General features: G+C 44.0%; 1 protein-coding gene across 1 annotated transcript; it reads left to right on the top strand.

The window, feature by feature from the left end:
* Nucleotides 1-457: 457 nt before the first annotated feature.
* On the top strand, nucleotides 458-2,553 carry LOC137357482 (probable G-protein coupled receptor 139). The gene is made up of 2 exons (XM_068023828.1): nucleotides 458-554; nucleotides 1,649-2,553. Exons 1-2 carry the CDS (start codon nucleotides 458-460, stop codon nucleotides 2,551-2,553), a joined length of 1,002 nt encoding a protein of 333 aa, XP_067879929.1.
* The last annotated feature ends 23,433 nt before the right edge of the window (nucleotides 2,554-25,986 follow it).

Below are 25,986 nucleotides of genomic sequence, written 5' to 3'. Positions count from 1 at the left end.
ACTGTCAGTCATGTTATTATTTCAGATCTTAAAATTGCTATGTTTTGCTTAAGTTATGTATTAGTTGTTCTTCTCAATAGACGCACACTTGTTCGGGCTTTTGCTTGATGACCCATTGTCTCGTACTTTTTTTTAAAGAAGACAGCTGTGGAAATGATTCTTAGGATTGTGGGACTTGTATGAGTGCATGGAGCTACAGCATTAACCTGTCTTCAGAAAAATATCCATTTCGAATCCCGCTGGTATTTTTAAAAAATTCTTGTTGTGAAAGCTGTTAACTTCATCTGTTTGTTCAGTGACTGTAAGTAAGCCAAGGCAGCATGGGACCCATTTATCCAATAGATTTTTGTTTTGTTCCTATAAAGAATGGAGATCATCTCAATGTGTCAATTGGAGAATTTCTTCCAGAATTAACTACAATCATTGAATCATCGACTCTTACCAAAAAAGGAAAATAATGTCTCTTAATTTCCTGACAAAACTCAGAATTCTTTGGGTGCTTATCGATATAGAAAAGATTTATTACCCCATCTTGGCTGCGATTGGTGTGCCGAGTAAGTTACTACCTGGAGCTGGTACCGCAGTAACAGGAGTTTAACAGCATGTGATATCTCAGTCCGCACGTCCAGATCTGTATTGTATTAAATTCTCTGTATTGCAATCGTGACTGCAGTTCAAAATTACACCAGTGAATGCATGGGAAAGCTATTTCACGGGCTGTAAAGTGCTTTTGCAGGACCGGGGTTTCTGTTTAGTGTGTATAGATGTGAGTTCTTCTTTCTCTCTTTCTTTCTTTCTTTCTTTCTTTCTTTCTTTCTTTCGTTCTTCCTTTCTTTCTTTCTTTCTTTCTTTCTTTCTTTCTTTCTTTCATTCTTTCTTTCCATCCTTCCTTCCTTCCATTCTTCCTTCCTGCCTTCCTTCCTTCTTTGCGTCAAAGTTCTTTATTCTTTATCTCTCTTTTTCTTTCTGTTTTTTATCAGTTTATATCATTCTTTCTATTTTTCTCAACGTGTATATTTGATGGTGACATGTGTTCCATGCCTGTGAACTCTCATTTGCTGACATCAACCAAATGATTATTTTGCACTTAATAGTCATTATTTCGATCCGATTCCGTCAATGCATAGTGGAAATCTGGAAAATTTCCCCTGACAATGCCATTCAGACGAGGTGAATTGAATGTTTCAAAACTGAGATTGGTAGTTTTTCAGTAGGATTAAGAATCCGAGGCGTGTAGATGGAGTTCAGATACAGAAGAGCTGCGACCTAATTGAATGGGAGAACACGCCTATCTAGCTGAACAGCTTAATCACATTCCTGTGCTCATATGGAAGTGTAGCTCTCGATTTTTTTCCTCTTTTTATTTATTCTAAATAGACTAACTTTTTAGCTTTGTTTCATCTGGTCCCGTTGCATTATTTAACTGCTGATTCATTACAGATTACTCTGATTACAACATCTAGATACTGGATGTTCTGTCTCAGATAAGATAATGGATTCCATCATATTTCTTTCCGAATTTCAGTTTATTATAAAGAACGTGAAAGGACATATTCCACATCCTATTTAGTTACTTCACGCAAAACACAGCAAACTTCTATTATTGTGATGTTTGATGAATAACGTCTTGTTCACTTCTTGCTTACAGTTAATGTGGTGACGATTGTGATCCTGTCTCGGGGAAAGTGTGGTCTCTCGAAATGTGTCACCAGCTATCTGATAGCTATGGCAGCGGCAGACCTATTGGTTGTTATTCTCGATCTGATCCTAAGGCAGATTCCAATTGTTTATCGTGAACAAACTGCTTTTCTGTATTACGTTAGAGTTTGTGATATCCATGCTGTCTTGCTTTATGCCGCCACAGACTGTTCTGTCTGGTTTACCGTCACTTTCTCCTTTGATCGATTTGTAGCCATTTGCTGTCAGAAGCTGCAAACAAAATATTGCACCAAGAAAACAGCCGCTGTGGTACTCGGAACCGTGACCATGCTGAGCTGTTGGAAGAACATTTTCTGGTATTTTCTGTATGGATCCAGCTATATGCGTACTAACAGTCCTTGGTTTTGCTTCGTGGCATCAGCTGTATCTCACTCACTGGCCTGGGCTGTTACGGAATTAATGCATTATATTTTAACACCTTTTATTCCATTTATTTTGATTCTACTATTCAATGCACTGACGGTCAGAAACATTATAGTGGCCAACAGAGCCCGCAGGCGGCTCCGGGGTGGAAACAGAGGGGAGAGGCTCAGTGACCCACAGATGTCGAACCGAAGAAAATCCATGGTTTTACTCTTCGTTATATCAGCAAATTTCATACTGTTATGGGTGGTATTTATGGTTTGTTCCATTTTAAAACGATTGGAATACTTTCTTTGGTACATCGTTACTGTTTCTCTGCCCACATTTGTTCAGGAAATCGGTTTCATGCTCCAGCTCTTGAGTTGCTGCACGAACACATTTATTTATGCAGTGACCCAAAGAAAATTCAGGCAGGAGTTGAGAAATGGAGTGAAATATCCTCTCAAAAAGATGGTTGAATTAATCCGATGAGAAGATATCACAGTATCTGCAGTTGCATATTCATCCAAAGCCTGCTGTCCACGCTCGTACCTGAGTACACAATCCAGGGTTACTTTGAAAATGAACTTGGTGTTGTTTGTTCTCCAAAATACACCATCAAATCACATTGCCATGACAGCCGCGGAGTCTTTAGTTCCACGGTGTTGACAAGTTTCTCTCTCCTTTGCTTTATTCTGAATTGGCATGATTTGAAAGACAGGACAGGATTACGAAAAATGCAAACGCAGCAGGATAAAAAGGAAGACTGCGGAGGTTATTGATTTTTCTACCGTCACTGAGATCGATAGAGATGAAAATTATTTTTCTATATTAAATTACCAGCATCCTGGCCACATCAACGTCCACCAACCACACCCTCCCCCCTTGCCCAGCCGCCCCACCCCTCTCCCACCCCCAAACCCTCCACACCCAGTCTCCGTGTGCTATTCTAATGGTGTTCTTTACTTTCCAGGAAGATTGAAATGATTGCATCGAACTTATTATATCATGCTCAGTGTTCTCTACCATTTGCCTGTTCAGGAATAAAGCAGATTTTGAACTGTGCTAAAAAAAATACTTTGCCATTGATAACTTGCTTCATCGTTCGAAAAATGTGGAAGGACACATCAAAGCCTGGGTCAGATCAGAAGAGAATGCCACTGCTAAGTTCCTCATCCGAATATTGCTCACACTCCGGTCCTGGAACAGCACACAATAAAGGTCAGGAGTCATGGTGCAGTGCAGCCGCGTGTCCCGAAGCCATACATTCCTTGGTCCCAGCAGATCATGCTCCAGGACCGAGGCACAGTGCATGCCCGGGACCCTGGACAGCACACTGCCGGAATCCAGTACAGCACACTTTCTGGTATGAGTACAGCATTTACCTTGTGTAGGTATGGTGCACACCACCGGTCCAGTGGTGATTCACGCTGTGGAGCGTGAAACCAGTGGAAATCAGTTTCATTTCTATCCTTTCTTACGTTACCTGTTTCCTGTACTATACATTCTATTATTGGGTTTGTGCAGAGGACGACATTTGAAGCCTGCCCTTCCCGTTATGTGGCTGGCAGAGGTTGTTATTCGGTAACATGCTCCAGAAAGATTCCACCTGTCCATAATTTTCGTAAACTCCAAGTGCAGTGAGATGTCGTAAGCAATATGGTAAAGTGAAAATGCCAATTCATTTATTAATTTCATCAAGGGTTCAGAATCCCTTTCCAGAGGTAAGAAACTCTCACTTTATGATTCTTTCCAGCAGAGCAGAGCAAATGCACGCAAACGGTTCTCGTGGCGCAATCGGCCAAATGATTCGATTATTTTCTCCCAAAATTCCCTACATTCTGGAAAGGTCCGAGTATATTGGAACACTGTAAATTAAATACCTCTATTCAAGAAAGGAAGCAGACAGAAGGCAGGCAACTATTGCCCAGTTAGCCGAGCATCTGTCATTGTGACAAAACTGGAATTAATTTTTAAGAAATTATCAGCAAGACATTTAGAAATCATAACAGAATCAGCCAGTCATCAAGTTTGTACGAAAGGGAAAACGTTTTTAGCAATGCCATTTGACTTCTTTGAGGATGTAACATGTAGAGTGGATAAAGGGGAACCAGATTTCCAAAAGGCATTCGGTAAGGTGCCACATAAATGGTGACTCCACTAAATAATAGCTCGTGGTGCTGGAGATAATATATGAGACTAGATAAAGGATTGGATAACCAACAGGAAGCAGGGATTCAGAATAAATGGGGCATTTTCCGGTTGGCAAATTGTAACTGGTGGAGTGCAACATGGATCAATGCTCGGGCCACAACACTTAACGATCTATTGTAATAGAAGGGCCAGGTGTCTTTTAGCTACATTTGATGACGATACAAAGATAGGTAGGAAAGCAAAGTGAGGAAGACATAAGGTGTCTGGAAAAATATATAGATAGGTTAAGTAATTTGTCTAATGGAATATAACATAAAAAAATGTGAGGTTGTCCACTTTCGTGGGAAGAATGGGAAAGCAGAATTTTATTTACATGCTATTTTATTCGAGGGAGCAGAATTCTTGAGGTGCATTCAGGAGAAATTTTTGGCTGTATGTAGGACGTCCAACAAGAGATGACGAAGGTGTAGACTTAGTTTTAGGAAATGAAGTTGGGCAGGTGGAAGGAGTGGCAGTGGGAAAGCAGTTTTGTGGTAGTGATCATAATTCAGTCAGTTGTAACGTAATTTTGGAAAGGACAGCCATGGAACAGGAGTTAGAGTTCTCAATTGTGGCGAGGCAATATGTAATAAACTGAGGAGTGACTTAGCGAAAGTGTACTGGGAATAGCTACTTGAAAGTAAATCACTGTCAGAGCAGTGGGAGGCATTCAAAGTGGAGACTCATGGAGTTCAGAAAAAAGGTGATACGGGCCAAATATAAGGTCCCATGAATGTCAAGGAGCTTCCAGAATAAGACAAGCCAGAAAATCAAAGCTTATATCCAACATCGAGAACTCAATACTAGAGAAAGGTAAGGGGAGTTTAGAAAGTGGAGGGTGAAATCAAAAAGGAAATTAGGAAGGCAAAGAGAGGGCATGAAAGAATATTGGCAAGCAAAATCAAGATGAACCCAAAGATGTTTTATCAGTATGTTCAGAGTAAGGGGATAACTAAGGAGAGTGTAGGGTACAGAAAAGACCAAAAAGATAACCTATGGGGACGGTTGGAACATATTGGTATGGTTCTGAATGAATGCTTTGCATCTATCTTCACAAAAGAGGGGGATGTAGCAGATATTGTAGTTACGGAGTGGAGTATTGAATATGATAAACATAGAGAGAGGGGAAGCATTAATGGGATTAGCATTCTTGAAAGTTGATAAACCACCAGGGCCGGATGAAATGTACCCTCGGCTGCTAAAAAAACATTATAACATTACAGCGCAGTACAGGCCCTTCGGCCCTCGATGTTGCGCCGACCTGTGAAACCATCTGACCTACACTATTCCATTTTCAACCATATGTCTATCCAATGACCACTTAAATGCCCTTAAAGTTGGCGAATCTACTACTGCTGCAGGCAGGGCGTTCCACGCCCCTACTACTCTCTGAGTAAAGAAACTACCTCTCACATCTGTCCTATATCTATCACCCCTCAACTTGAAGCTATGTCCCCTCGTGTTTGCCATCACCATCTGAGGAAAAAGACGCTCACTATCCACCCTATCTAACCCACTGATTATCTTATATGTCTCTATTAAGTCACCTCTCCTCCTCCTTCTCTCCAACGAAAACAACCTCAAGTCCCTCAGCCTTTCCTCGTAAGACCTTCCCTCCATACCAGGCAACATCCTAGTAAATCTCCTCTGCACCCTTTCCATAGCTTCCACATCCTTCCTATAATGCAGTGACCAGAACTGCACGGAATACTCCAGGTGCGGTCTCACCAGAGTTTTGTACAGCTGCAGCATGAAAGAAGCAAGAGAGAAAACAGCAGAAGGTCTGACTATCATTTCCCACTCCTCACTGGATACATGTGTGGTGCCACAGATTTGGAGAACTGCTAACGTTAAACCTCCGTTTAAAAAGGGAGTGAGGAATGGAATGACTAATTACACGCCAGTCAGTCTAACCTCAGTAGTGGTCAAATTATAAGAATTTATTCTGAAAGACAGGATAAACTGTCACTTAGAAAGGCATAGGTTAATCAAGTTTAGTCAGCATGGATTTGTTAAGGGAAGATCTTGTCTGACCACCTTGATCGAATTTTTGGAAGAAGTAACAAGGAAGATAGATGGGGATTGTGCTGTTGATGAGGTACATGGATTTTAGCAAGGTTTTTCACAAGGTCCCACATGGCATACCTTTTTAAACAAATCAAATCCCGTGGAATCTTGGGAAATGCAGCAAGGTGGATACAAAATTGGCTCAGTGGCAGGAAACAAAGGATAATTGCTGATGGCTGTTTGAGCAACTGGAAAGCTGTTTCCAGTGGCATGCCGCAGGGCACAGTACTGTGTACCCTGCTGTTTGTGGTATATATTATCGATTTGGACGTAAATGTAGGGGGCATGTTGAAGAAGATTGCAGATGAAACAAAAATTGGCTGTGTGGCAAATAGCGAGGAGGATAGCTGTCGGCTGCAGGAAGATATTGATAGTCTGGTCAGATGGACAGAAAAGTGGCAAATGGAATTCAACCTGGAGAAATATGAGGGGATGCGTTTGGAGAGGTCAAACAAGGCAAAGACATACATGATTAATGGGAAAATACTGAGAAGTGTAAAAGAAATGAGGGACCTTGTAGTGATTGTCCACAGATCCCTGAAGATAGCAGGACAGGTCGATAAGGTGGTTAAGAAGGCATATGGAATCCTTTCCTTTATTAGCCGAGATACAGAAAATAAGGGCAGAGAAGTTATGCTAGAACCGTATAACTCATTGTTTAGGCCACAACTTCAGTTCTGTGTGCTGGTCACCTCATTACAGAAAGAATGCAATTGCATGAAAGAGGGTACAGAGGAGATTTATGAGGATATTGCCAGGACTTGAAAATGGAACTATGAGGAACAATTTGATAGGCTGGTGTTGTTCTCCTTGGAACAAAGAAGACTAAGGGAAGATCTGATTGAAATGTACAAAATTTTGAGCGGCCTGGATAGAGTTGGTGTGTAGGGCCGATTCACCTTAGTAGAATGGTCAGTGACTCGAGGGCATAGATTTCAAGTTATTGGTAGAAGAAGTAAAGGGTAGATGCAGAAAACCTTTTTTACCCAGAGGGTGGTGGGGGTCCAGAACTCCCTGCCTAAAAGGGTAGTTGAGGCAGAAACCCTCAACTCACTCAAAACGAGTCCTGATATACACCTCAAGTGCAGGGATATGGACCAAATGCTGGAAAGTGGGATTAGAATAGGTAGCTCATTTGTCTGCCGGCACAGACACGATGGGCCAAGTGACCTTTTTCTGTGCCATAAACGTTCTATGATTCTATAGAGAGAAAGTGCAGAGTGCTGTAGTTCAGAGGGATCTGGATGTCTGTGTGCAAACATGAATCGCTAAAAGTTAGGATGCAAGTACAACAAATAATTTGGACAGCTAATTGAATGGTGGCATTTATTGCAAAAGGGATAGGGTATAGAAGTAGGGAATAAAAGCAGAAAATGCTGGCAATGCTCAGGAGGTCTGGCAGCATCTGCGGAGTGAGAAGCAGATTTAACATTTCAGGTCAGTGACCTTCCATCAGTTCTCATGGTGCCTGAGGTGCTGAATATGCAGTTCTGATGAAAGGCCACAGACCTGAAACGTTAACTCTGCTTCTCTCGCCACAGATGCTGCCAGACTGCTGAGTATTTCCATCACTTTCTGTTTTTAATTCAGATTTACAGCATTCGCAATATTTTGCTTTTATAGAAGTAGGGAAGTCTTGCAACAACTTCAGAGGGCATTGGTGATACAACACCAAGAGAGCCATGTACAATAATGGTCTGCATGTACAATAATGAGAGATATACGTGCATTGGAAGCAGTGCAGAGAAGGGTCACTAGGCAGATTCCTGGGATGAAGGAGTTGTATTATGAGAGAAGATTGAGCAGGTTGAGCCGAGACTCGTTGGAGTTTAGAAGAATGAGAGTTGATCCTATTGAAACATATACGATTCTTCGGGGCTTGACAGGTTAGATGATAAAAAAAATGCTTTCCTTCGTGGGGGAATCCAGAAAGAAAGGGCACAGTTTCAAAATAAGACTGGGGTCCCCTTCAATACGGAGCTGATGAGGAATTTATTCTCTCAGAGTGCCGTTAATCTTTGGAATTCTCTTCCCCAGAGAGCAGTGAATGCTGGGTCACTGAATATTTTCAAGACTGTGTTGGACAGAATTTAATCTTCAGGGGATGCAAGGGTTATTGGGGGCTTGGGTATAGGAAAGTGGAGATAAGGCCACAATTAGATCAGCCATGATCTTATTAAATGTGGAGCAGGCCCGAGGAATCGAATTGTTTACTCCTGCTCCTATTCCTAAGACAAGTAGCATTAGTGTGTAAAATAGTTCAGAATAAGAGGGATCAGACAGGGACCAAATGGCAGGCAGTCTAAGGCAAGTTAAATAACGTTTGTGAGTTGCAGGCACAAGTCTCTACATAGGCCTATGAGAGAGTGGCAATAACAGAATTTTAAATAACTGGAGCATTGGGAACAATATTCCCAATGTCAAAGTATTTATGAAGGACCTTGAAGGAAAAAAAGGGCAGGATTTATCAAATAAATTGTGAGAAAACCTATGAGAGATGATGTAGTTGCGAATTCGAAGACACTCTCTATTTCTTCACAATTAAGGAACAATAGAAGTGCTATTGTGCTACTGCATATACAATAAAGCTTCCAAATAGCGAGAAGGAGATAGAAGAGGTTTGAAGAAATTTGAAGCAGTTTGAAGAAATATTCATGTATTACAGAGTAGCTAATATACGTTAATGATTGGACTTGGGAGTACAGGGCACAATTTCAGTATTTTTAGATTGCAGGAAACTTGGAAGTGTCGTAAATAGTGAGGAAGATGGAAATTGACGTCAAGAGTGCACGGACAGGCTGGTAAAATGGGCAGAAACATGACCGTTGAAATTCAACGCAGAAAATTGTGAGGTGATTTATCATGGTGGGAAGAATGAGGAGACAGAATACAACTTATCTTTTGCAATTTTAAAACGAGTTCAAGAACAAAGAGTCTCTCAGGGTGTATGAAGGCAGCACAGCAGTTGAACAAAGCAATAAATTGTTGCAAACAGAGACATTTTGTCGAACCTTTTCATCTTGCACTCATCAGGACAAATTGCAAGAACACTTATTTAAGGGACAGCAACACATTTATACTGCATGAGAAGATAGGCTGGCAAGTGGACTCTGATTGGTAGAGGCATTGCCATGAAGAATGCACCAGTTTATGGTGACTGATAGCTCACCACCAAGCTTTGGTTGAAATTTAAACCAGACAGCTTGACTCTGATTGGTCAAGGCGTTGCCTTGAGGAATGAATCAACAAATGGTTGTCACTCATTTTGTTTATCTGAAAGAAGCACAATGTGTGCACATGTTCTTTATGTCTGCAAAGGGCAGGGTCTTGTGTGTTAGTGTATATAGCTTCCAATACGACACACTGTGAGCCCGACCGACAATCTTAAATTGTCTGTCAGTGTAATTCTTAGCACACTGAGGGTATGTCGATGATATGCTTGCTATATTTGAATCTGCAGCTGCATGCAATAATTTCCTTAGCCGTGTTTATGAGCGGCACAGTGGTTAGCACCGCAGCCTCACAGCTCCAGCGATCCAGTTTCGATTCTGGGTACTGCGTGTGTGGAGTTTGAAAGTTCTCCCTGTGACTGCATGGGTTTCCGCCGGGTGCTCTGGTTTCCTCCCACAGCCAAAGACTTGCAGGTTGATAGGTAAATTGGCCATTGTAAATTGCCCCTAATTTAGGTAGATGGTGCGGGAATTGAGGGAAGGTGGGGATGTGGTAGGAATATGGGATTAATGTAGGATTAGTATAAATGGGTGGTTGATGATCAGCACAGAAATGGTGGGCTGAAGGGCCTGTTTCAGTGCTGTATCTCTAAATAAATAAGCTCCATCCTGTGCTCAGATTCACCTTTGAAATGGAGCAGTCAAAGTAGCTCCCTTTCCTTGAGAAATCTGCTAGGGGAATTTCTACCATGGTCTACCACAAGCCGACCTTCACTGACCAATACACACGTTGGTATTCTTACAGTTCCATGCCCTAAAACATTGGCCTTATCAGCAACCTCATAAATAGGCCCAAGCCATTTGCTCGCCATGAAAACTTCATGCAGATATAGGGAGAATCAAATGCATCCCGCGTGATAATGGCTAACCTGATCAGAACATTTCTTGTTATATATTGTACAAACTTATGAACGGGCCTAACCCATCGTTTTTGGCCCTGAAAATTGCCCAGTCTCCCTTAGATTACCCTGGAAGGGTAAGGTATCGCAAACATTTGAGAAACAGGTAAGGATAGCTGTTTCACGCTGACAGTTTGCAGTAGCAAAGCATGTGGTGTTTGCCACTAACAAGATTCTGCCGCCAACCCAGAAACATATTCTGAAACAAAAACAAGAAATACTGGAATCACTCAGCAGGTCTGGCAGCATCTGTGGAAAGAGAAGCAGAGTTAATGTTTCGGGTCAGTGACCCTTCTTCGGAAATGACAAATATTAGAAAAGTCACAGATTATAAACAAGTGAGGTGGGGGTGGGGCAAGAGATAAAAAAGGAGAAGGTGCAGATTGGACCGGGCCAAATAGCTGACCAAAAGGTCACGGAGAAAAGGCAAACAATATGTTAATGGTGTGTTGAAAGACAAAGCATTAGTACAGATTAGGTGTAAATACACTGAATATTGAACAGCAGCAAGTGCAAACATGAAGAAAAACAACCTGAAAAAAACAGTGGGTAAGCAAACTGAACAAACTAAGATGAAATGAAATAAATGCAAAAAAAGAATGTAAAAAATGTAAAAAGGAATGAAACAAAAGAAAGAAAAAATAACTAAAAATGAAAGTAAAATGTGGGGCTGTCATGCTCTGAAATTGTTGAACTCAATGTTCAGTCCGGCAGGCTGTAGTGTGCCTAATCGGTAGATGAGATGCTGTTCCTCGAGCTTGCGTTGATGTTCACTGGAACACTGCAGCAATCCCAGGACAGAGATGTGAGCATGAGAGCAGGGGGGAGTGTTGAAATGGCAAGCAACCGGAAGCTCAGGGTCCTGCTTGCGGACTGAGTGGAGATGTTCCGCAAAGCGGTCACCCAGTCTGCGCTTGGTCTCCCCAATGTAGAGGAGACCACACTGTTAGCAGCGAATACAGTATACTACATTGAAAGAAGTACAAGTAAATCGCTGCTTCACCTGAAAGGAGTGTTTGGGGCCTGGGATAGTGAGGAGAGAGGAGGTAAATGGGCAGGTATTACACCTCCTGCGATTGCAGGGGAAGGTGCCCTGGGATGGGGACGAGGTGGTGGGGGTAATGGAGGAGTGGACCAGGGTGTCGCGGAGGGAACGATCCCTTCAGAATGCTGACAGGGGAAGGGAGGCGAAGATGCGACTGGTAGTGGCATCACGCTGGAATTGGCGAAAATGGTGGAGGATGATCCTTTGGATATGGAGGCTGGTGGGATGAAAAGTGAGGACAAGGGGAACCCTGTCATGGTTCTGGGAGGGAGGGGAAGGGGTGAGGGTAGAGGTGCGGGGAATGGATCGGACACGGTTGAGGGCCCTGTCAACCACAGTGGGGGGAAATCCTCGGTTGAGGAAAAAGGAGGTCATATCAGAAGCACCGTCATGGAATGTAGCATCATCAGAGCAGATGCGTCGGAGACGGAGAAACTGGGAGAATGGAATGGAGTCCTTACAGGAGGTAGGGTGTGAAGAAGTGTAGTCGAGGTAGCTGTGGGAGTCAGTGGGCTTATAATGGATATTGGTAGACAACCTATCCCCAGAGATGGAGACAGAGAAGTCGAGGAAGGGAAGGGAAGTGTCAGAGATGGACCATGTAAAGGTGAGAGAAGGTTGGAAATTGGAAGCAAAGTTGGTAAAGTTTTCCAGTTCGGGGCGGGAGCAGGAAACGGCACCGATACAGTCATCAATGTACCGGAAAAAGAGTTGGGGGAGGGGGCCTGAGTAGGACTGGAACAAAGAATGCTCGACATATCCCACAAAAAGGCAGGCATAACTAGGACCCATCGCGACACCTTTTACTTGAAGGAAGTGCATGGAGTTGAAGGAGAAGTTGTTCAATGTGAGAACAAGTTCAGCCAGGCGGAGGAGGGTGGTGGTGGATGGGGACTGGTTGGGCCTCTGTTCCAGGAAGAAGCGGAGAGCCCTCAAACCATCCTGGTGGGGGATGGAGCTGTAGAGCGATTGGATGTCCATAGTGAAGAGGAGGCGGTTGGGACCAGGAAACTGGAAATTGTCAAAATGACGTAGGGCGTCAGAAGAGTCATGGATGTAGGTGGGAAGAGACTGGACAAGCGGAGAAAAGGCAGAGTCTAGATAGGAAGGAATAAGTTCAGTGGGGCAGGAGCAGGCTGACACAATGGGTCTGCCGGGACAGTCCCGTTTGTGGATTTTGGGAAGGAGGTAGAAGCGGGCTGTCCGGGGTTGTGGGACAATGAGGTTGGAAGCCGTAGAGGGAAGATCTCCAGAGGAGATGAGGTCAGTGACAGTCCTTTGGACGGTGGCTTGATGTTCGGTGGTGGGGTCATCTTCCAGAGGGAGGGAGGAAGAAGTGTCCGTGAGTTGGTGTTGAGCTTCTGCAAGGTAGAGGTCGGTACGCCATACAACAACAGCACCACCCTTGTCTGCAGGTTTGATGACCATGTCGGGGTTAGACCTGAGAGAACGGAGTGCCTCAAGTTCAGAGGGGGACAGGTTAGAGTGAGTGAGGGGGGCAGAGAAATTGAGATGACAAATGTCTCACCGACAGTTTTCAATGAAGAGATCAAGAGTGGGTAAGAGGCCAGGGGGAGGGGTCCAGGTAGAGGGAGAATGCTGGAGGCGGGTGAATGGGTCTGCTGGTCGGGGGGAGGACTCCTGGTCAAAGAAGTGAGCCCGGAGGTGGAGGCAACGGAAGAAGAGCTCAACGTCATGCCGAGCACGAAATTCATTGAGGTGGGGGCGTAAGGGGATAAAACTGAGAACTTTGCTGAGTACAGAACGCTCAGCATCAGAGAGGGGGAGGTCAGAGGGTATAGTGATTACACGGAAAGCGGTCAGATCAGAAGGGGTGGGGTCAGAGGGAAGTGAAGCGGAAGGAGAATCTGGAGGGGCATTAGTCCTGATCAGCTGCTGGAGCTTGCGTTCCTTAACAGCTGAAAGGAAGAAAAAAAGTTTTTTGTTAATGCGTCGGATGAGACGTAAGATGACATGAAACTGCATAGTGGAACAGCTTTGAGATAAGGTGAGACGGTGCTGCTGGAGAGAGAGGTCCAGTGTGTGCATGTGGCGGTGCATAGCACTGAGTGTGGATCTCAGGATGCGGCGAGAGTAGCAGTCCGAGGAACGTTGTATTTCTCAGAGATACCTGTGATCCTGGGTGGTTTCAAAGCATGATGGGTGAAACTGCAGTTGGAATCCACGTGGAATAAGTCGGAGCCGGAGACAGTCACTGAGGAAGGAGATGTGGCTGTGAAAACGAGTTTTGGTAGATACCTTATCAAACACCAGGAGGGAAATAGAAAGCAATGAAGGTGAACAAGGTAAAAAAGACAAACGAAAATCCCGTCGGAGAGAAGAGCAGAACCTCTTCAAGGTAGGCATTCCTGGAAGAGAAGTGGCAGTGAATTAAACACTAAAATAAAAGCCAAAATACTGCGGATGCTGGAAATCTGAAACAAAAACAAGAAATATAGTCCGCCTGTCACACAAATTAGTAGTGTGGTATATGAATTTCAATGTCAGTGTGATGATAGGTATGTAGGCTGTACATCCCAAAGACATACAGATCGTATCAAACAGCATATCCCTTCCAATGTTGGCAATGTGCAAGGGACAGACTACCCTAACCAGTTTGTGCTTGAAAAATGCAAAACATGGTGTCCAACATGAGATAAACCTTCCAGTCAGCCAGACTGCGTGCCCAAATGACAATCTTAAATTCCGTGATTGGACAACATTTGCTAAATAATTCTCATTGATCTAAGAATTACGCTGACAGCCAATTTATGATTTTCACTCGAGCTCGCAGTGTGGCACATTTGCACGTACTGGAAGCTACATATATTAATACACTGGACCCTGTTCTTTGCAGAAAGAAACAACATGTACACACATTGTGCTTATTTCAGCTAAACAAACTAAGTGACAACCAATCGTTGATTCATTCCTCAGGGCCTTGACCAGTCAGAGTCAACCTGCCTAGTTTAAATTTCAATCAAAGCTTGGCAGTTAACTGTCAGTCAACATAAACTGGTGTATTTTCCATGCCAACGCCTCTACCAATCAGAGACACTTGCCAACCGATCAGCACTCTCTTCTCCTGCAGTTTAAATGTGTTGTTTTCCGTTATATTAGTATTCTTTCAAATTGTCCTGACGAGTGCAAGACGAAAAGTTTCGACAAAATGTCTCTGTTTTCAGCAGTGCTCAGGTTCTGTACTACGAAACGATTGAAAGCAATATTAAAGCATAAGAGATTCTGAGATTTGTAAATAGAGGTATAGAGGATGACAGGTGTGTTAAATGTGTAAAAAAAACTCGTTCTGGCCCAGCTGAAGTGTTTTTTTACAAATTCTGGACATCACACATTATGCAGGATTGAAGTCTTTGGAGAGGATACAGAGAGATTTGTTAAAATGGTTCCAGAAATGAGAGTTTACAGTTGCATGGAAAAACTGGGGTTGTTTTCATTTGAGCAGAGAAGGCTGAAGAGATTTTACTAATGTGTTTAAAATCATGATGTTTTCAGGTTGGTGAAATAAAGAGCAACTTTCCTAATGGCTGAAGTGTCAATAAGCAGATGTCACAGATTTACGGTAATTGGTCAAAATACTAGTGACAACAAGAGAAAAAATATATACACATTGAGTGGTTAGGATTTGGATCACCCTATGTAAAAGGACGGTGAAGATCAGTAATTTTCTGCCTCCTTTTCCTGCACTTCCTGGCAGTGAATTTAAAGGCTGTGATGCCGTCCCAAGAATGTTCAGGCTCTCCACTTTCACTAGCCGGTGGCCATGGCAATGGCAGATCCACAGGTAGTAATTAATGTGATCATACTGTATCACACCAATTATTATTATTTTCCGTGAACTTTTCTGTATATTACTCCTGCTTGTTGCATTATTACTGAAATAATTTTAACAACAGGAAATGCTGGAAATAGTCAGCGTGCAAGGCAGCGTATGTGGGTAGAGACAGAAGAATTATGGTGCAGGTCGATGACCTTCCATCAGAGCTTGTAGATACCTGATCAAACACGAGAAGGGAAAAGAAAGCAGGAAAGTTGAAAGAGGTAGAAGAGAAAAACGGAATTTGAATTCAATTAAAAAATCTGGAATTAAAAGCGAGTCTATTGATGGCCATGAAACCATAGTCGATGTTGTAAACACCCATCTGGTTCATTAATGTCCTTTAGGGAGGGAAATCTGCTGTCCCTGGCTGATCTAGCCTACATGTGACCCTCTGGAGTCACAGCAATGTGATTAACTCTGAAAATACCCTCTTAAACGGCTGAGCAAGGCACGACAGTGTTGATAGGAGTGACCACTGCACAGTCCTTGTGGAGACAAAGTCCCATCTTCACATTGAGGATACCCTCCATCGTGTTGTGTGGCACTTCCACCGAGCTAAAAGGGATACATTTTGAACAGATCTAGCAATGCAAAATTGGGCATCCACGAGACGCTGTGGGCCATCAGCAGCAGCAGAACTGCACTCAACCACAATCCCTAACAGCATAGTCCGGCATATCGCCCACTCTAACATTACCATCAAGCCGGGGGAAACAACACTAGTTCAATGAAGAGTGCAGGAGGGAATGCCAAAAGCAGAACCGGGTATACATCAAAATGAAGTATCAGCCCAGTGCAGCTACAACACAGGACTACTTGCATGCGAAACCGCAGAAGGAGCATGTGATACACAGAGCTCAGCAATCTCACAACCAAAGGATCAGATAAAACATCTGCCACATCCAGCCGTGAATTGTGGTGGACAATTAAGCAACTAACCGGACTCCAGAGAGAGTGCTAATGGCAGAATAATGCGCAAGTCTGTACGAAGGAAAAAATATGAAACATAATTTTTAAGACAAGCACATGGTAGAAAAAAATAAAATTTATTTGGAAGAATATGTACAAAAATAAATGTATAAATAACAGGAAAATAGCAAGCAAAAAAATAATAGGGCTCATGGTCTGAAAGTATTGAACTCAATATTGAGTCCAGAAGGGTGTAAGTGCCCAATCGGAAAATGAGGTCATGTTCCTCGAGTTGGCGTTGATGTTCACTGGAAAACTGCAGCAAGCCGATGACAGAAATGTGGGTATGGGAACAAAGTGGAGAATTAAAATGGCAAGCATGATCCCGAGCTACCAGTTACTTCCCATTTTTATTCTCCATCTTATTCCCATTCAGTTCGGAAGAAGGGTCACTGAGCTGAAACGTTAACTTTGTTCTCTCTCCACAGATGCTGCTGAGAATTTCAAGTACTTTAACATCGGAGATTGACTAGAATGGTACCAGGATTGTGGAACTTCAGTTATGAAGAAAGACTGTAGAAGGTGGGGTTGTACACCTTAGAGTGGAGAAAGTAAAGAGGAACATTCGCAGAGGTGTTCAAAACCATGAACGTTTTGATAGAGTAAACAAGTAGGAAGTGTTTCTGGTGGCAGAACTCCAGGTAAGCAAAGGACACAGATTTAAGGTGTTTGACAAAATGGCCAGTAGTTGCAGAAGGAGACATTGTTAATGCATTCAGTTTCTGCGATCTGAAATGCACTGTTCAAACGTGTGCTGGAAGCAGATTCAATATTATCTTTCAAAAGGGACATGGATAAATACAGGAAGGGGAACCTGCACAGGGCTGTAGAAAAAGGAAGAGAAGTGGGACTAATTGGATTGCTCTAACAAATGCCAGCACTGACATTATAAACCAAAAGCCCATCTTCATTGAATCGTTAAGTGAACATAAAATACAATTTTCTTTAATCTGGGAAGGGAACGAAACAAGATATCGAGTATGATAAGCTTTACACGACAACCAAGTGAAAAGAAAAACCTCCTGTCCACACTCTTCTTTTCACAGTGGCTGCTCCATGCTTTGTAGGTGTTTCCAAAAGGCTCTGCTCTACTATGCCTCAATCCTTCCATTTTATCGACGGTGACCGACTCGTTGCCCCCACACTCCCACCGGGTCTCTGCTCCCTTCCCCTTGCCCCCTTTCGAACCTATTGGCTGAACTGCACCTCACATTTTCTCCTCTGCTCCATTAAAATAACAGGAAAGCATTCTCAAACAGACATAGCTAGGCAATAAAAGTTATTAACAAAAGTTTAAGAGCAGATTAATTCACTCTAAACATGGGGAGATCAGGCTAAATTCAGGTGTCAATTCCCTGCCATGAGTCTGAAAGGCGGGCTCAGAAGCAAAAAATCTCCCCTCTGATTCTCTTCCCTTAACATGAAGGAGACACCGACTTAAACGTGCAGAAAATAGAGATTGAATACTGGTGCTGCAATCTATCTCTCCTAACTGAGCTTTTGTTAGCCTCACACGAGCTAATGATCTTGGAGAAGTATAACTCCAGCAGGATTGCCACGTACACTATTTCTTCACTTTGCGGGAATGGGACACATACAGATTTTTTTAATACATAATTTAGTAAGGATTTAATCAGTATTTATCTATTTTATATCAATTAACTCATTAGTGATAGAAATGTCAGTCAGAGGGGTGAAGTGCTTCACCTGTGAGATGTGGGAAGTCCATGACGCTTACAGCATTCCGGTCGACTACATCTGCAGGAAGTGGTCCCAGTTCCAGCTACTCACAGACCGCATGGATCGGTTGGAGTGTCAACTGGATGCACTTAGGAGCATGCAGGTGGCGGAAAGCGTCATAGACAGGAGTTTTAGAGAAGTGATTACACCCAAGGTGCAGGCAGATAGATGGGTGACCGCTAGAAGAGGCAAGCAGTCAGTGCAGGAATCCCCTGTGGCTATCCCCCTCTCTAACAAGTATACCGTTCTGGATACTGTTGGGGGAGATGGTCTATCAGGGGAAAACAGCAGCAGCCAGCGCAGTGGCACCACGGCTGGCACTGTTGTTCAGCAGGGAGGGACAAAGCGCAGAAGAGCAATAGTTATCGGGGACTCTATAGTCAGGGGCAGAGATAGGCGCTTCTGTGGACGTGAAAGAGACTCCAGGAAAGTATGTTGCCTCCCTGGTGCCAGGGACAAGGATGTCTCTGAACGGACAGAGGGAATTCAGAAGGGGGAGGGTGAACAGCCAGATGTTGTGGTACACATCGGTGCCAATGACATAGGCAGGAAGAGTGACGAGGTCCTGCAGGTGGAGTTTAGGAAGTTAGCTAGTAAGTTAAAAAACAGGACCTCGAGGGTTGTAATCTCTGGAGTACTCCCTGTGCCATGTGCCAGTGAGGCTAGAAATAGGAAGATAGTGCAGCTAAACACTTGGCTGAGCAGCTGGTGTAGAAGGGAGGGTTTCAGATATCTGGACCATTCGGCTCTCTTCAGGGACAGATGGGACCAGTACAAGAAGGATGGGTTGCATCTAAACTGGAAGGGCACTAATATCCTGGCTGCAAGGTTTGCTAGCGTCACTCAGGAGGGTTTAAACTAGTGTGGCAGGGGGGTGGGAACCAGAGCAGTAGGACAGCTGGCGAAGTAAATGAGGAGGACATAGTAAATAAGGCCAGTAGGACTAAGAGGAAGAGCAGGCAGGGAGCAGTTGCTGAGCACAGCGGGACTGGTGGTCTGAAGTGCATTTGTTTCAATGCGAGAAGAAAAACAGGAAAGGCAGATGAACTTGGAGCTTGGATTAGCACTTGGAAATATGATGTTGTTGCTATTACAGAGACTTGGTTGAGGGAAGGGTAGGATTGGCACCTAAATGTTCCAGGCTTTAGAAGCTTCAGGCGGGATAGAGGGGGATGTAAAAGGGGTGGGGGAGTTGCATTACTGGTTAAGGAGAGTATCACAGCTGTACTGCGGGAGGACACCTCAGAGAGTTCATGCAGCGAGGCAATATGGGTGGAGCTCAGGAATAGGAAGGGTGCAGTCACGATGTTGGAGTTTTACTACAGGCCTCCCAACAGCCCGCGGGAGGTAGAGGAGCTAATATGTAGACAGATTTTGGAAAGATGTAAAGGCAACAGTGTTGTAGTGGTGGGTGATTTTAACTTCCCTGATATTGACTGGGACTCACTTCGTGCTAGGGGCTTGGATGGGGCAGAATTTGTGAGGAGCATCCAGGAGGGCTTCTTGAAATAGTATGCAGATTGTCCAACTCGGTATGGGGACATTCTGAACCTGTTATTGGGGAATGAGCCCGGCCAGGTGGTCGAGGTTTCAGTGGGGGAGCATTTTGGGAGCAGTGACCATAATTCCATAAGTTTTAAGGTACTTGTGGATAAGGATAGGAGTAGTCCTCGGGTGAAGGTGCTAAATTGGGGGAAGGCTAATTATAACAATATCAGGCAGGAACTGAAGAATGTAGATTGGGGGCGGCTGTTTGAGGGTAAATTAACATCTGACATGTGGGAGTCTTTCAAACGTCAGCTGATTAGAATCCAGGACCAGCATGTTCCTGTGAGGAAGAAAGACAAGTTTGGCAAGTTTCGGGAAGCTTGGATAACACTCGATATTGTGAGCCTCGTCAAAAAGTAAAAGGAAGCATTTGCAAGGGCTGGAAGGCTAGGAACAGATGAAGCACTTGAGGAATATGAGGACAGTAGGGAGTAACATAAGCAAGGAGTTAGGAGGGCTGGAAGGGTTCATGAAAAGTCATTGGCAAACAGGATTAAGGAAAATTACAAGGCTTTTTATACATATATAAAGAGCAAGAGGGTCACCAGGGAAAGGGTTGGCCCACTCAAGGACAGAGAAGGGAATCTAGGCGTGGAGCCAGAGGAAATGGGTGAGGTGCTAAATGAGGACTTTGCATCCGTATTCACCAAGGAGAAGAACTTGGTGGATGATGAGCCTAGGGAAGGGAGTGCAGATCGTCTCAGTCATCTCATTATCAAAAAAGGAGGAGGTGTTGGGTGTCTGGCAAAGATTAAGGTAGATAAGTCCCCAAGGCCAGATGGGATCTACCCTAGACTACTGAGGGAGGCAAGGGAAGAAATTGCTGGGGCCTTGACAGAAATCTTTGCATCCTCATTGGCTACAGGTGAGGTCCGAGAGGACTGTAGAATAGCCAATGTTGTTCCTTTGTTTCCAAAGGGTGGTAAGTATAATCCAGGAAATTATAGGCCGGTGAGCCTTACGTCAATGGTAGGGAAACTATTAGAGAGGATTCTTCGTGACAGGATTTACTCCCATTTGGAAGCAAACGAACTTATTAGCAAGAGACAGCATGGTTTTGTGAAGGGGAGGTTCGTGTCTTACTAATTTGATTGAGTTTTTTGAGGAAGTGACGAAGATGATTGATGAGGGGAGGGCGGTGGATGTTGTCTATATGGACTTTAGTAAAGCCTTTGACAAGTTCCCGCATGGCAGGCTGGTACAAAAGGTGAAGTCACTCGGGATCAGAGGTGAGCTGGCAAGATGGATGCAGAACAGGCTCAGTCACAGAAGACAGAGGGTAACAGTGGATGGGTGTTTTTCTGAATGGAGGGATGTGACTAGTGGTGTTCCGCAGGGATCTGAGCTGGGACCTTTGCTGTTTGTAGCATATATAAGTGATTTGGAGGAAATTGTAGCTGGTCTGATTAGTAAGTTTGCGGACAAGACAAAGCACAAAGATTGGTGGAGTTGTGGATAATGATGAGGATTGTCAGAGGATACAGCAGGATATAGATCGGTTGGAGACTTGGGTGGAGAAATGGCAGATGGAGTTTCATCCGGACAAATGTGAGGTAATGCAATTTGGAAGGTCCAATGCAGGTGGGAGGTATACAGTAAATGGCAGAACCCTTAGGAGTATTGACAGGCAGAGAGATCTGGGCGTACAAGTCCACAGGTCACTGAAAGTGGCAACGCAGGTGGATAAGGTAGTCAAGAAGGCATACGGCATGCTTGCCTTCATCGGTCGGGACACAGAGTATAAAAATTGGCAAGTCATGTTGCAGCTGTACAGAACCTTAGTTAGGCCACACTTAGAATATTGTGTGCAATTCTGGTTGCCACACTACCAGAAGGACGTGGAGGCTTTGGAGAGGGTACAGAGGAGTTTTACCAGGATGTTGCCTGGTCTGGAGGGCACTAGCTATGAGGAGAGGTTGGAAAAACTCGGATTGTTTTCACTGGAACAACGGAGGTGGAGGGGCGACATGATAGAGGTTTACAAAGTTATGAGTGGCATGGACAGAGTGGATAGTCAGAAGCTTTTTCCCAGGGTGGAAGAGTCAGTTACTAGGGGACTTAGGTTTAAGGTGCGAGGGGCAAAGATTAGAGGGGATGTGCGAGGCAGGTTTTTTACACAGAGGGTGGTGAGTGCCTGGAACTTGCTGCCAGGGGCGCTGGTGGACGCAGATATGATAGCGACGTTTAAGAGACATCTTGACAAATATATGTATAGGAAGGGAATTGAGGGATATGGTCCCCAAAAGTGCAGAAAGTGTTAGTTTAGGCAGGCATCAAGATCGGTGCAGGCTTTGAGGGCTGAATGGACTGTACCCGTGCTGTACTGTTCTTTGTTTTTTCATTCAGGGGATTTGGGTATAACTGGCTAGGACAACATTTATTGCCCATTTACAATTGCCCTTGAGTATGTGATGGTAAGCCACCTTCTTGAACCGCTGTAGTCTGTGGAGTAGGTACTAGGAAGGGATTTCCAGGATTTTAACCCAGCGGCATACTTCCGAGTCAGGATGGTTTGTGGCATGGAGGGGAACTTGTAGGTTGTGGTGTTCGCGTGCACCTTCTTCTCTTGTTCTTTTAGATGGTAGAAGTGGCTTTGGAAGGATCTGTCTAACGACATGATGCATTGCTGCAGTGCATCTTGCAGATGATACACACTGCTGCAACTGTGTGTCACTGGTGCAGGGAGTGAATCTTGAAGGTGGTGGATGCGGTGCCATCAAGCAGGCTGCTTTGTCCTGGATGGTGTCGAGCTTCTAGAGTGTTGTTGGAGCTGCAAGTGCAGAGTATTCTATTACACTCCTGACTTGTACTTTGTAGATGGTGGACAGCCTTTGCGGAGTGAGGGGGTGAGTTACTCGCCGCAGGATTCCTAGCCTCTGACCTGCTCTTGTAGATATGGTTTTTATATGGCTACTCCAGTTCAATTTCTGGTCACTGGTAAACCTCCCCCCCCCCACCCCCACCCTCCCCAGGATGTAGATCGTGGCTGATTCATCGATCTTAATGCCATTGAATGTCAAGGGGAGTTACTTAGATTTTCTCTTGTTTCAGATTGTGATTGCCAGGCCCTTGTGTGTTGCAACTGTCACTTGTCACCCCAAATTTGTCTATTGTCCAGGTCTTGTTGCATTTCTACATGGATTGCTTCACTCTCGGAGAAGTCGTGAATGGTACTGAACATTTTGCAATCATCAGCAAACAGCCCTATTTCTGACCTTATTATTGAAGGAAGGTCATTGATGAAGCAGCTGAAGATGGTAGGGTCTAAGACACTACCATGAGGAATTCTTGCACTAATGTCCTGGATGATTGACCTCCAACAACAACAACTATCTTCCTTTGCACTAGGTATGACTCCAACCAGCGGAGATGTTTCCCCCACATTATCATTGATTCCAGTTTTGGCAGTGCTTCTTAATACTCTGATTTTTTATTTATTTTTATTTCGAGATACAGCACTGAAACAGGCCACTCGGCCCACTGAGTCTGTGCCGACCAACATCACCCATTTATAGTAATCCTGTAGTAATCCCATATTCCCTATCAGATACCTACACTAGGGGCAATTTACAATGGCCAATTTACCTATCAACCTGCAAGTCTTTGGCTGTGGGAGGAAGCGGGAGCACTCAGTGAAAACCCACGTGATACAGGGAGAGCTTGCAAACTCCGCACAGGCAGGACCCAGAATTGAACCTGGGTCCCTGCGCTATGAAGCTGCACTGCGCCACTGTGCTGCCCCATTATGTTAATAGTCTGTTAATACAACTTGTATATTATCTTATGTTTGGTTCAATTTTAATCAGAATCATGGCCACATTCTTCCATAATGGCTTGGTCAGCATTGCTTCTTTCGCTCTCTCTCTTTCCCTCTCTCCCTCTCTCATTCATTCTGCATTCCTTACAGTCCGTAAAATGTTAACGAATGACTGCTTTCTTCCACCATGCCTCACCCCAAAATCCACTGCCCACAAACTCTTGTCTTTTGCCCTGCTTGATCTAAGAGACCACTCACTCAACTATACTCTTTATTAACACATAAAGCTGTCTCTCAGCTTTGGACACAGAGTAAGATACACTGAAGTATTTATAAGTGTTTATATCTCACCAATTGTGCTACTGAGCTCCACATTGGGCGGCACAGTGGCGCAGTGGTTAGCACCGCAGCCTCACAGCTCCAGGGACCCGGGTTCGATTCCGGGTACAGCCTGTGTGGAGTTTGCAAGTTCTCCCTGTGTCTGCGTGGGTTTTCTCCGGGTGCTCCGGTTTCCTCCCACAAGCCAAAATACTTGCAGGTTGATAGGTAAATTGGCCATTATAAATTGTCACTAGTATAGGTAGGTGGTAGGGAAATATAGGAATAGGTGGGGATGTTTGGTAGGAATAGGTGGGGATGTTTGGTAGGAATATGGGATTAGTGTAGGATTAGTATAAATGGGTGGTTGATGTTCGGCACAGACTCGGTGGGCCGAAGGGCCTGTTTCAGTGCTGTATCTCTAATCTAATCTAATCTAAAAAGGTTGATAGATATAGCCTCCAGCAATGCCAAAATGTTTCTGGATTTGATACCTGAGCCGAATCTCTGCCAGTTCCCAGTCCACAGGTGAAATTGTTTAATTCCTGTACACTTTGTAGCATAGAGCAGCTAGCAGCTAAACATCTGATTTATCTGAGATATGGATCTGAGAACTGCCTAAATAGCCAAGACTCTGTACATCAAAACTCCAAGTATCCATTTAAATATTCTACGAAACTGATTGAGCGGAGGTCAGATGAGGATTGAATTCAATGTTAATTCAATGAAAGTAAACAGCGTTAAAGAAGTGAATCTGCCCGGATTGAGATTCCTCACACTGTGTGTGAGCTCTACCTGGTTTGTTCCCCGACAATAAAATGAGAACGACAGCCAGCTCCCAAACAGCGCTCAGACAGCTCTCAGCCTGCAGCGGCTGCATGAGAGAACGGGGTTCCTGAGCTGTTATTCAGGCAGGCTGGCTGCTGCTGTTTCCACCTCTCACACTCCGAGATCCAGGGAGGCGTCTGTAAAGATCTTACTCCTCAGCATCCGCCGGCAGCTGTTTATTATCGACCTGGTGGTGTAACTGTAACTGGTATAACGCATGACTCCAGATTAGTAAATTGTGTGTTCCAATGACAGGGGATGAGGTTTCTGTGTTTTCATCAGGAGAGTCCTTGATTGCAGGGAATATTTGTATTCGTGCAATATTAACGTTTATAGTTAGGTTTGATAGATTAAATTCCTCTTCGGGCTACTTTAGAATTACATGCTCAGTTGTTATTTCACACAGTTTTATATCAGAAACAGTGTTTCAGGGATGCGTCTATTGTTTGTGTCACGGTTCTGTCACCCAGTGTGGGAAGTAAAGCAATTGTGAGAAGCAATGTGGGAGAAGGGATAATCGAAGAAAACAACTCTTGACAGAGTGGTCGTGGAAAGTTTTTATCGTGACCAGAGTGCTGAATTAGGGAAATTTATGCAAGTGACAGTTCCTGGGTAAGTTTTTCTCAAACTGATATTGAGTTTTGACATTGAGAATTTGATTTGCAGCTTTAAAACTTGTCACAAGAATCTGCAAGCTTGATGAGCTACACAGTTAATAGAAACTTTCTGTCAGTGACAGTTAACTGAAAACAAAGTACAGCTTTAGCTGAGCAGGAAGCAGGATTCGAAGCATTTGCACCTTCGGTGGGACTCATAAAGGTCTATAAAGAAAAGAACATTTGTAACACACAGAATGGTTTACACAATGTGTTTATGAAACGAGTGCAGCGTTAAGAGAGCTAAAATTGGACATTTGGTGCATGTGAGAATTAGGTGCAGAGGGGCAAACAGCTGCAGCTATGTTAATCTTCAATCATTGCAGTGGAAACATGAGGTGGTAGGTGATTAATGTTTTCTCCACCGTTTCGTGCAACAAAGTCTGTACAGTTGAAGACATTGGAGCACATATGGCAGGGGCAAAAGTAGATGGACACTTTGCTGCAGAATTCGGCGAGACTTTTAAGTGGGGTCCAGGTTCTGAATGGGTGTAGTGTGACCAGCAGTGTACAGAGTAAAAAGCAGTCCAAGTGAATTGGAGAACGCGGAGCCACAGAAATTGATTATATCCAACAGATACAATGCACTTTATACCATTGGGAATGCAGCATTTGACTGAGTGTGGCATGAAGGATCCATTGCAAAACTGGAATCAATGGGATTCATGGTGTCATACCTAATGCAAAGAAAGGTTGTTGTGGTTGTTGGAGGTCAATCATCTCAATCGCAGGACATCACTGCAGACGTTCCTTAGGATAGTATGCTTGTCCAAGCATCTTCACCTGCTTCATCAATGACCTTACTTCCATAATAAGATCAGAAGTGTGGATGTCTGC

The sequence above is a fragment of the Heterodontus francisci genome, chromosome 48 (assembly GCF_036365525.1).
Source record: "Heterodontus francisci isolate sHetFra1 chromosome 48, sHetFra1.hap1, whole genome shotgun sequence".
NCBI classification, from domain to species: domain Eukaryota; kingdom Metazoa; phylum Chordata; class Chondrichthyes; order Heterodontiformes; family Heterodontidae; genus Heterodontus; species Heterodontus francisci.
The sequence above is the reverse complement of the archived record's forward strand: the minus strand, read 5'-3'. Positions and strand labels throughout refer to the sequence as shown.

Bases quoted from the DNA above. Each gene is read 5' to 3' on its own strand.
- LOC137357482 (XM_068023828.1), top strand. From the start codon at position 458: ATGTCTCTTAATTTCCTGACAAAACTCAGAATTCTTTGGGTGCTTATC. The intron at 555-1,648 runs GTAAGTTACTAC...TCTTGCTTACAG, and splicing joins GGCTGCGATTGGTGTGCCGA to TTAATGTGGTGACGATTGTG.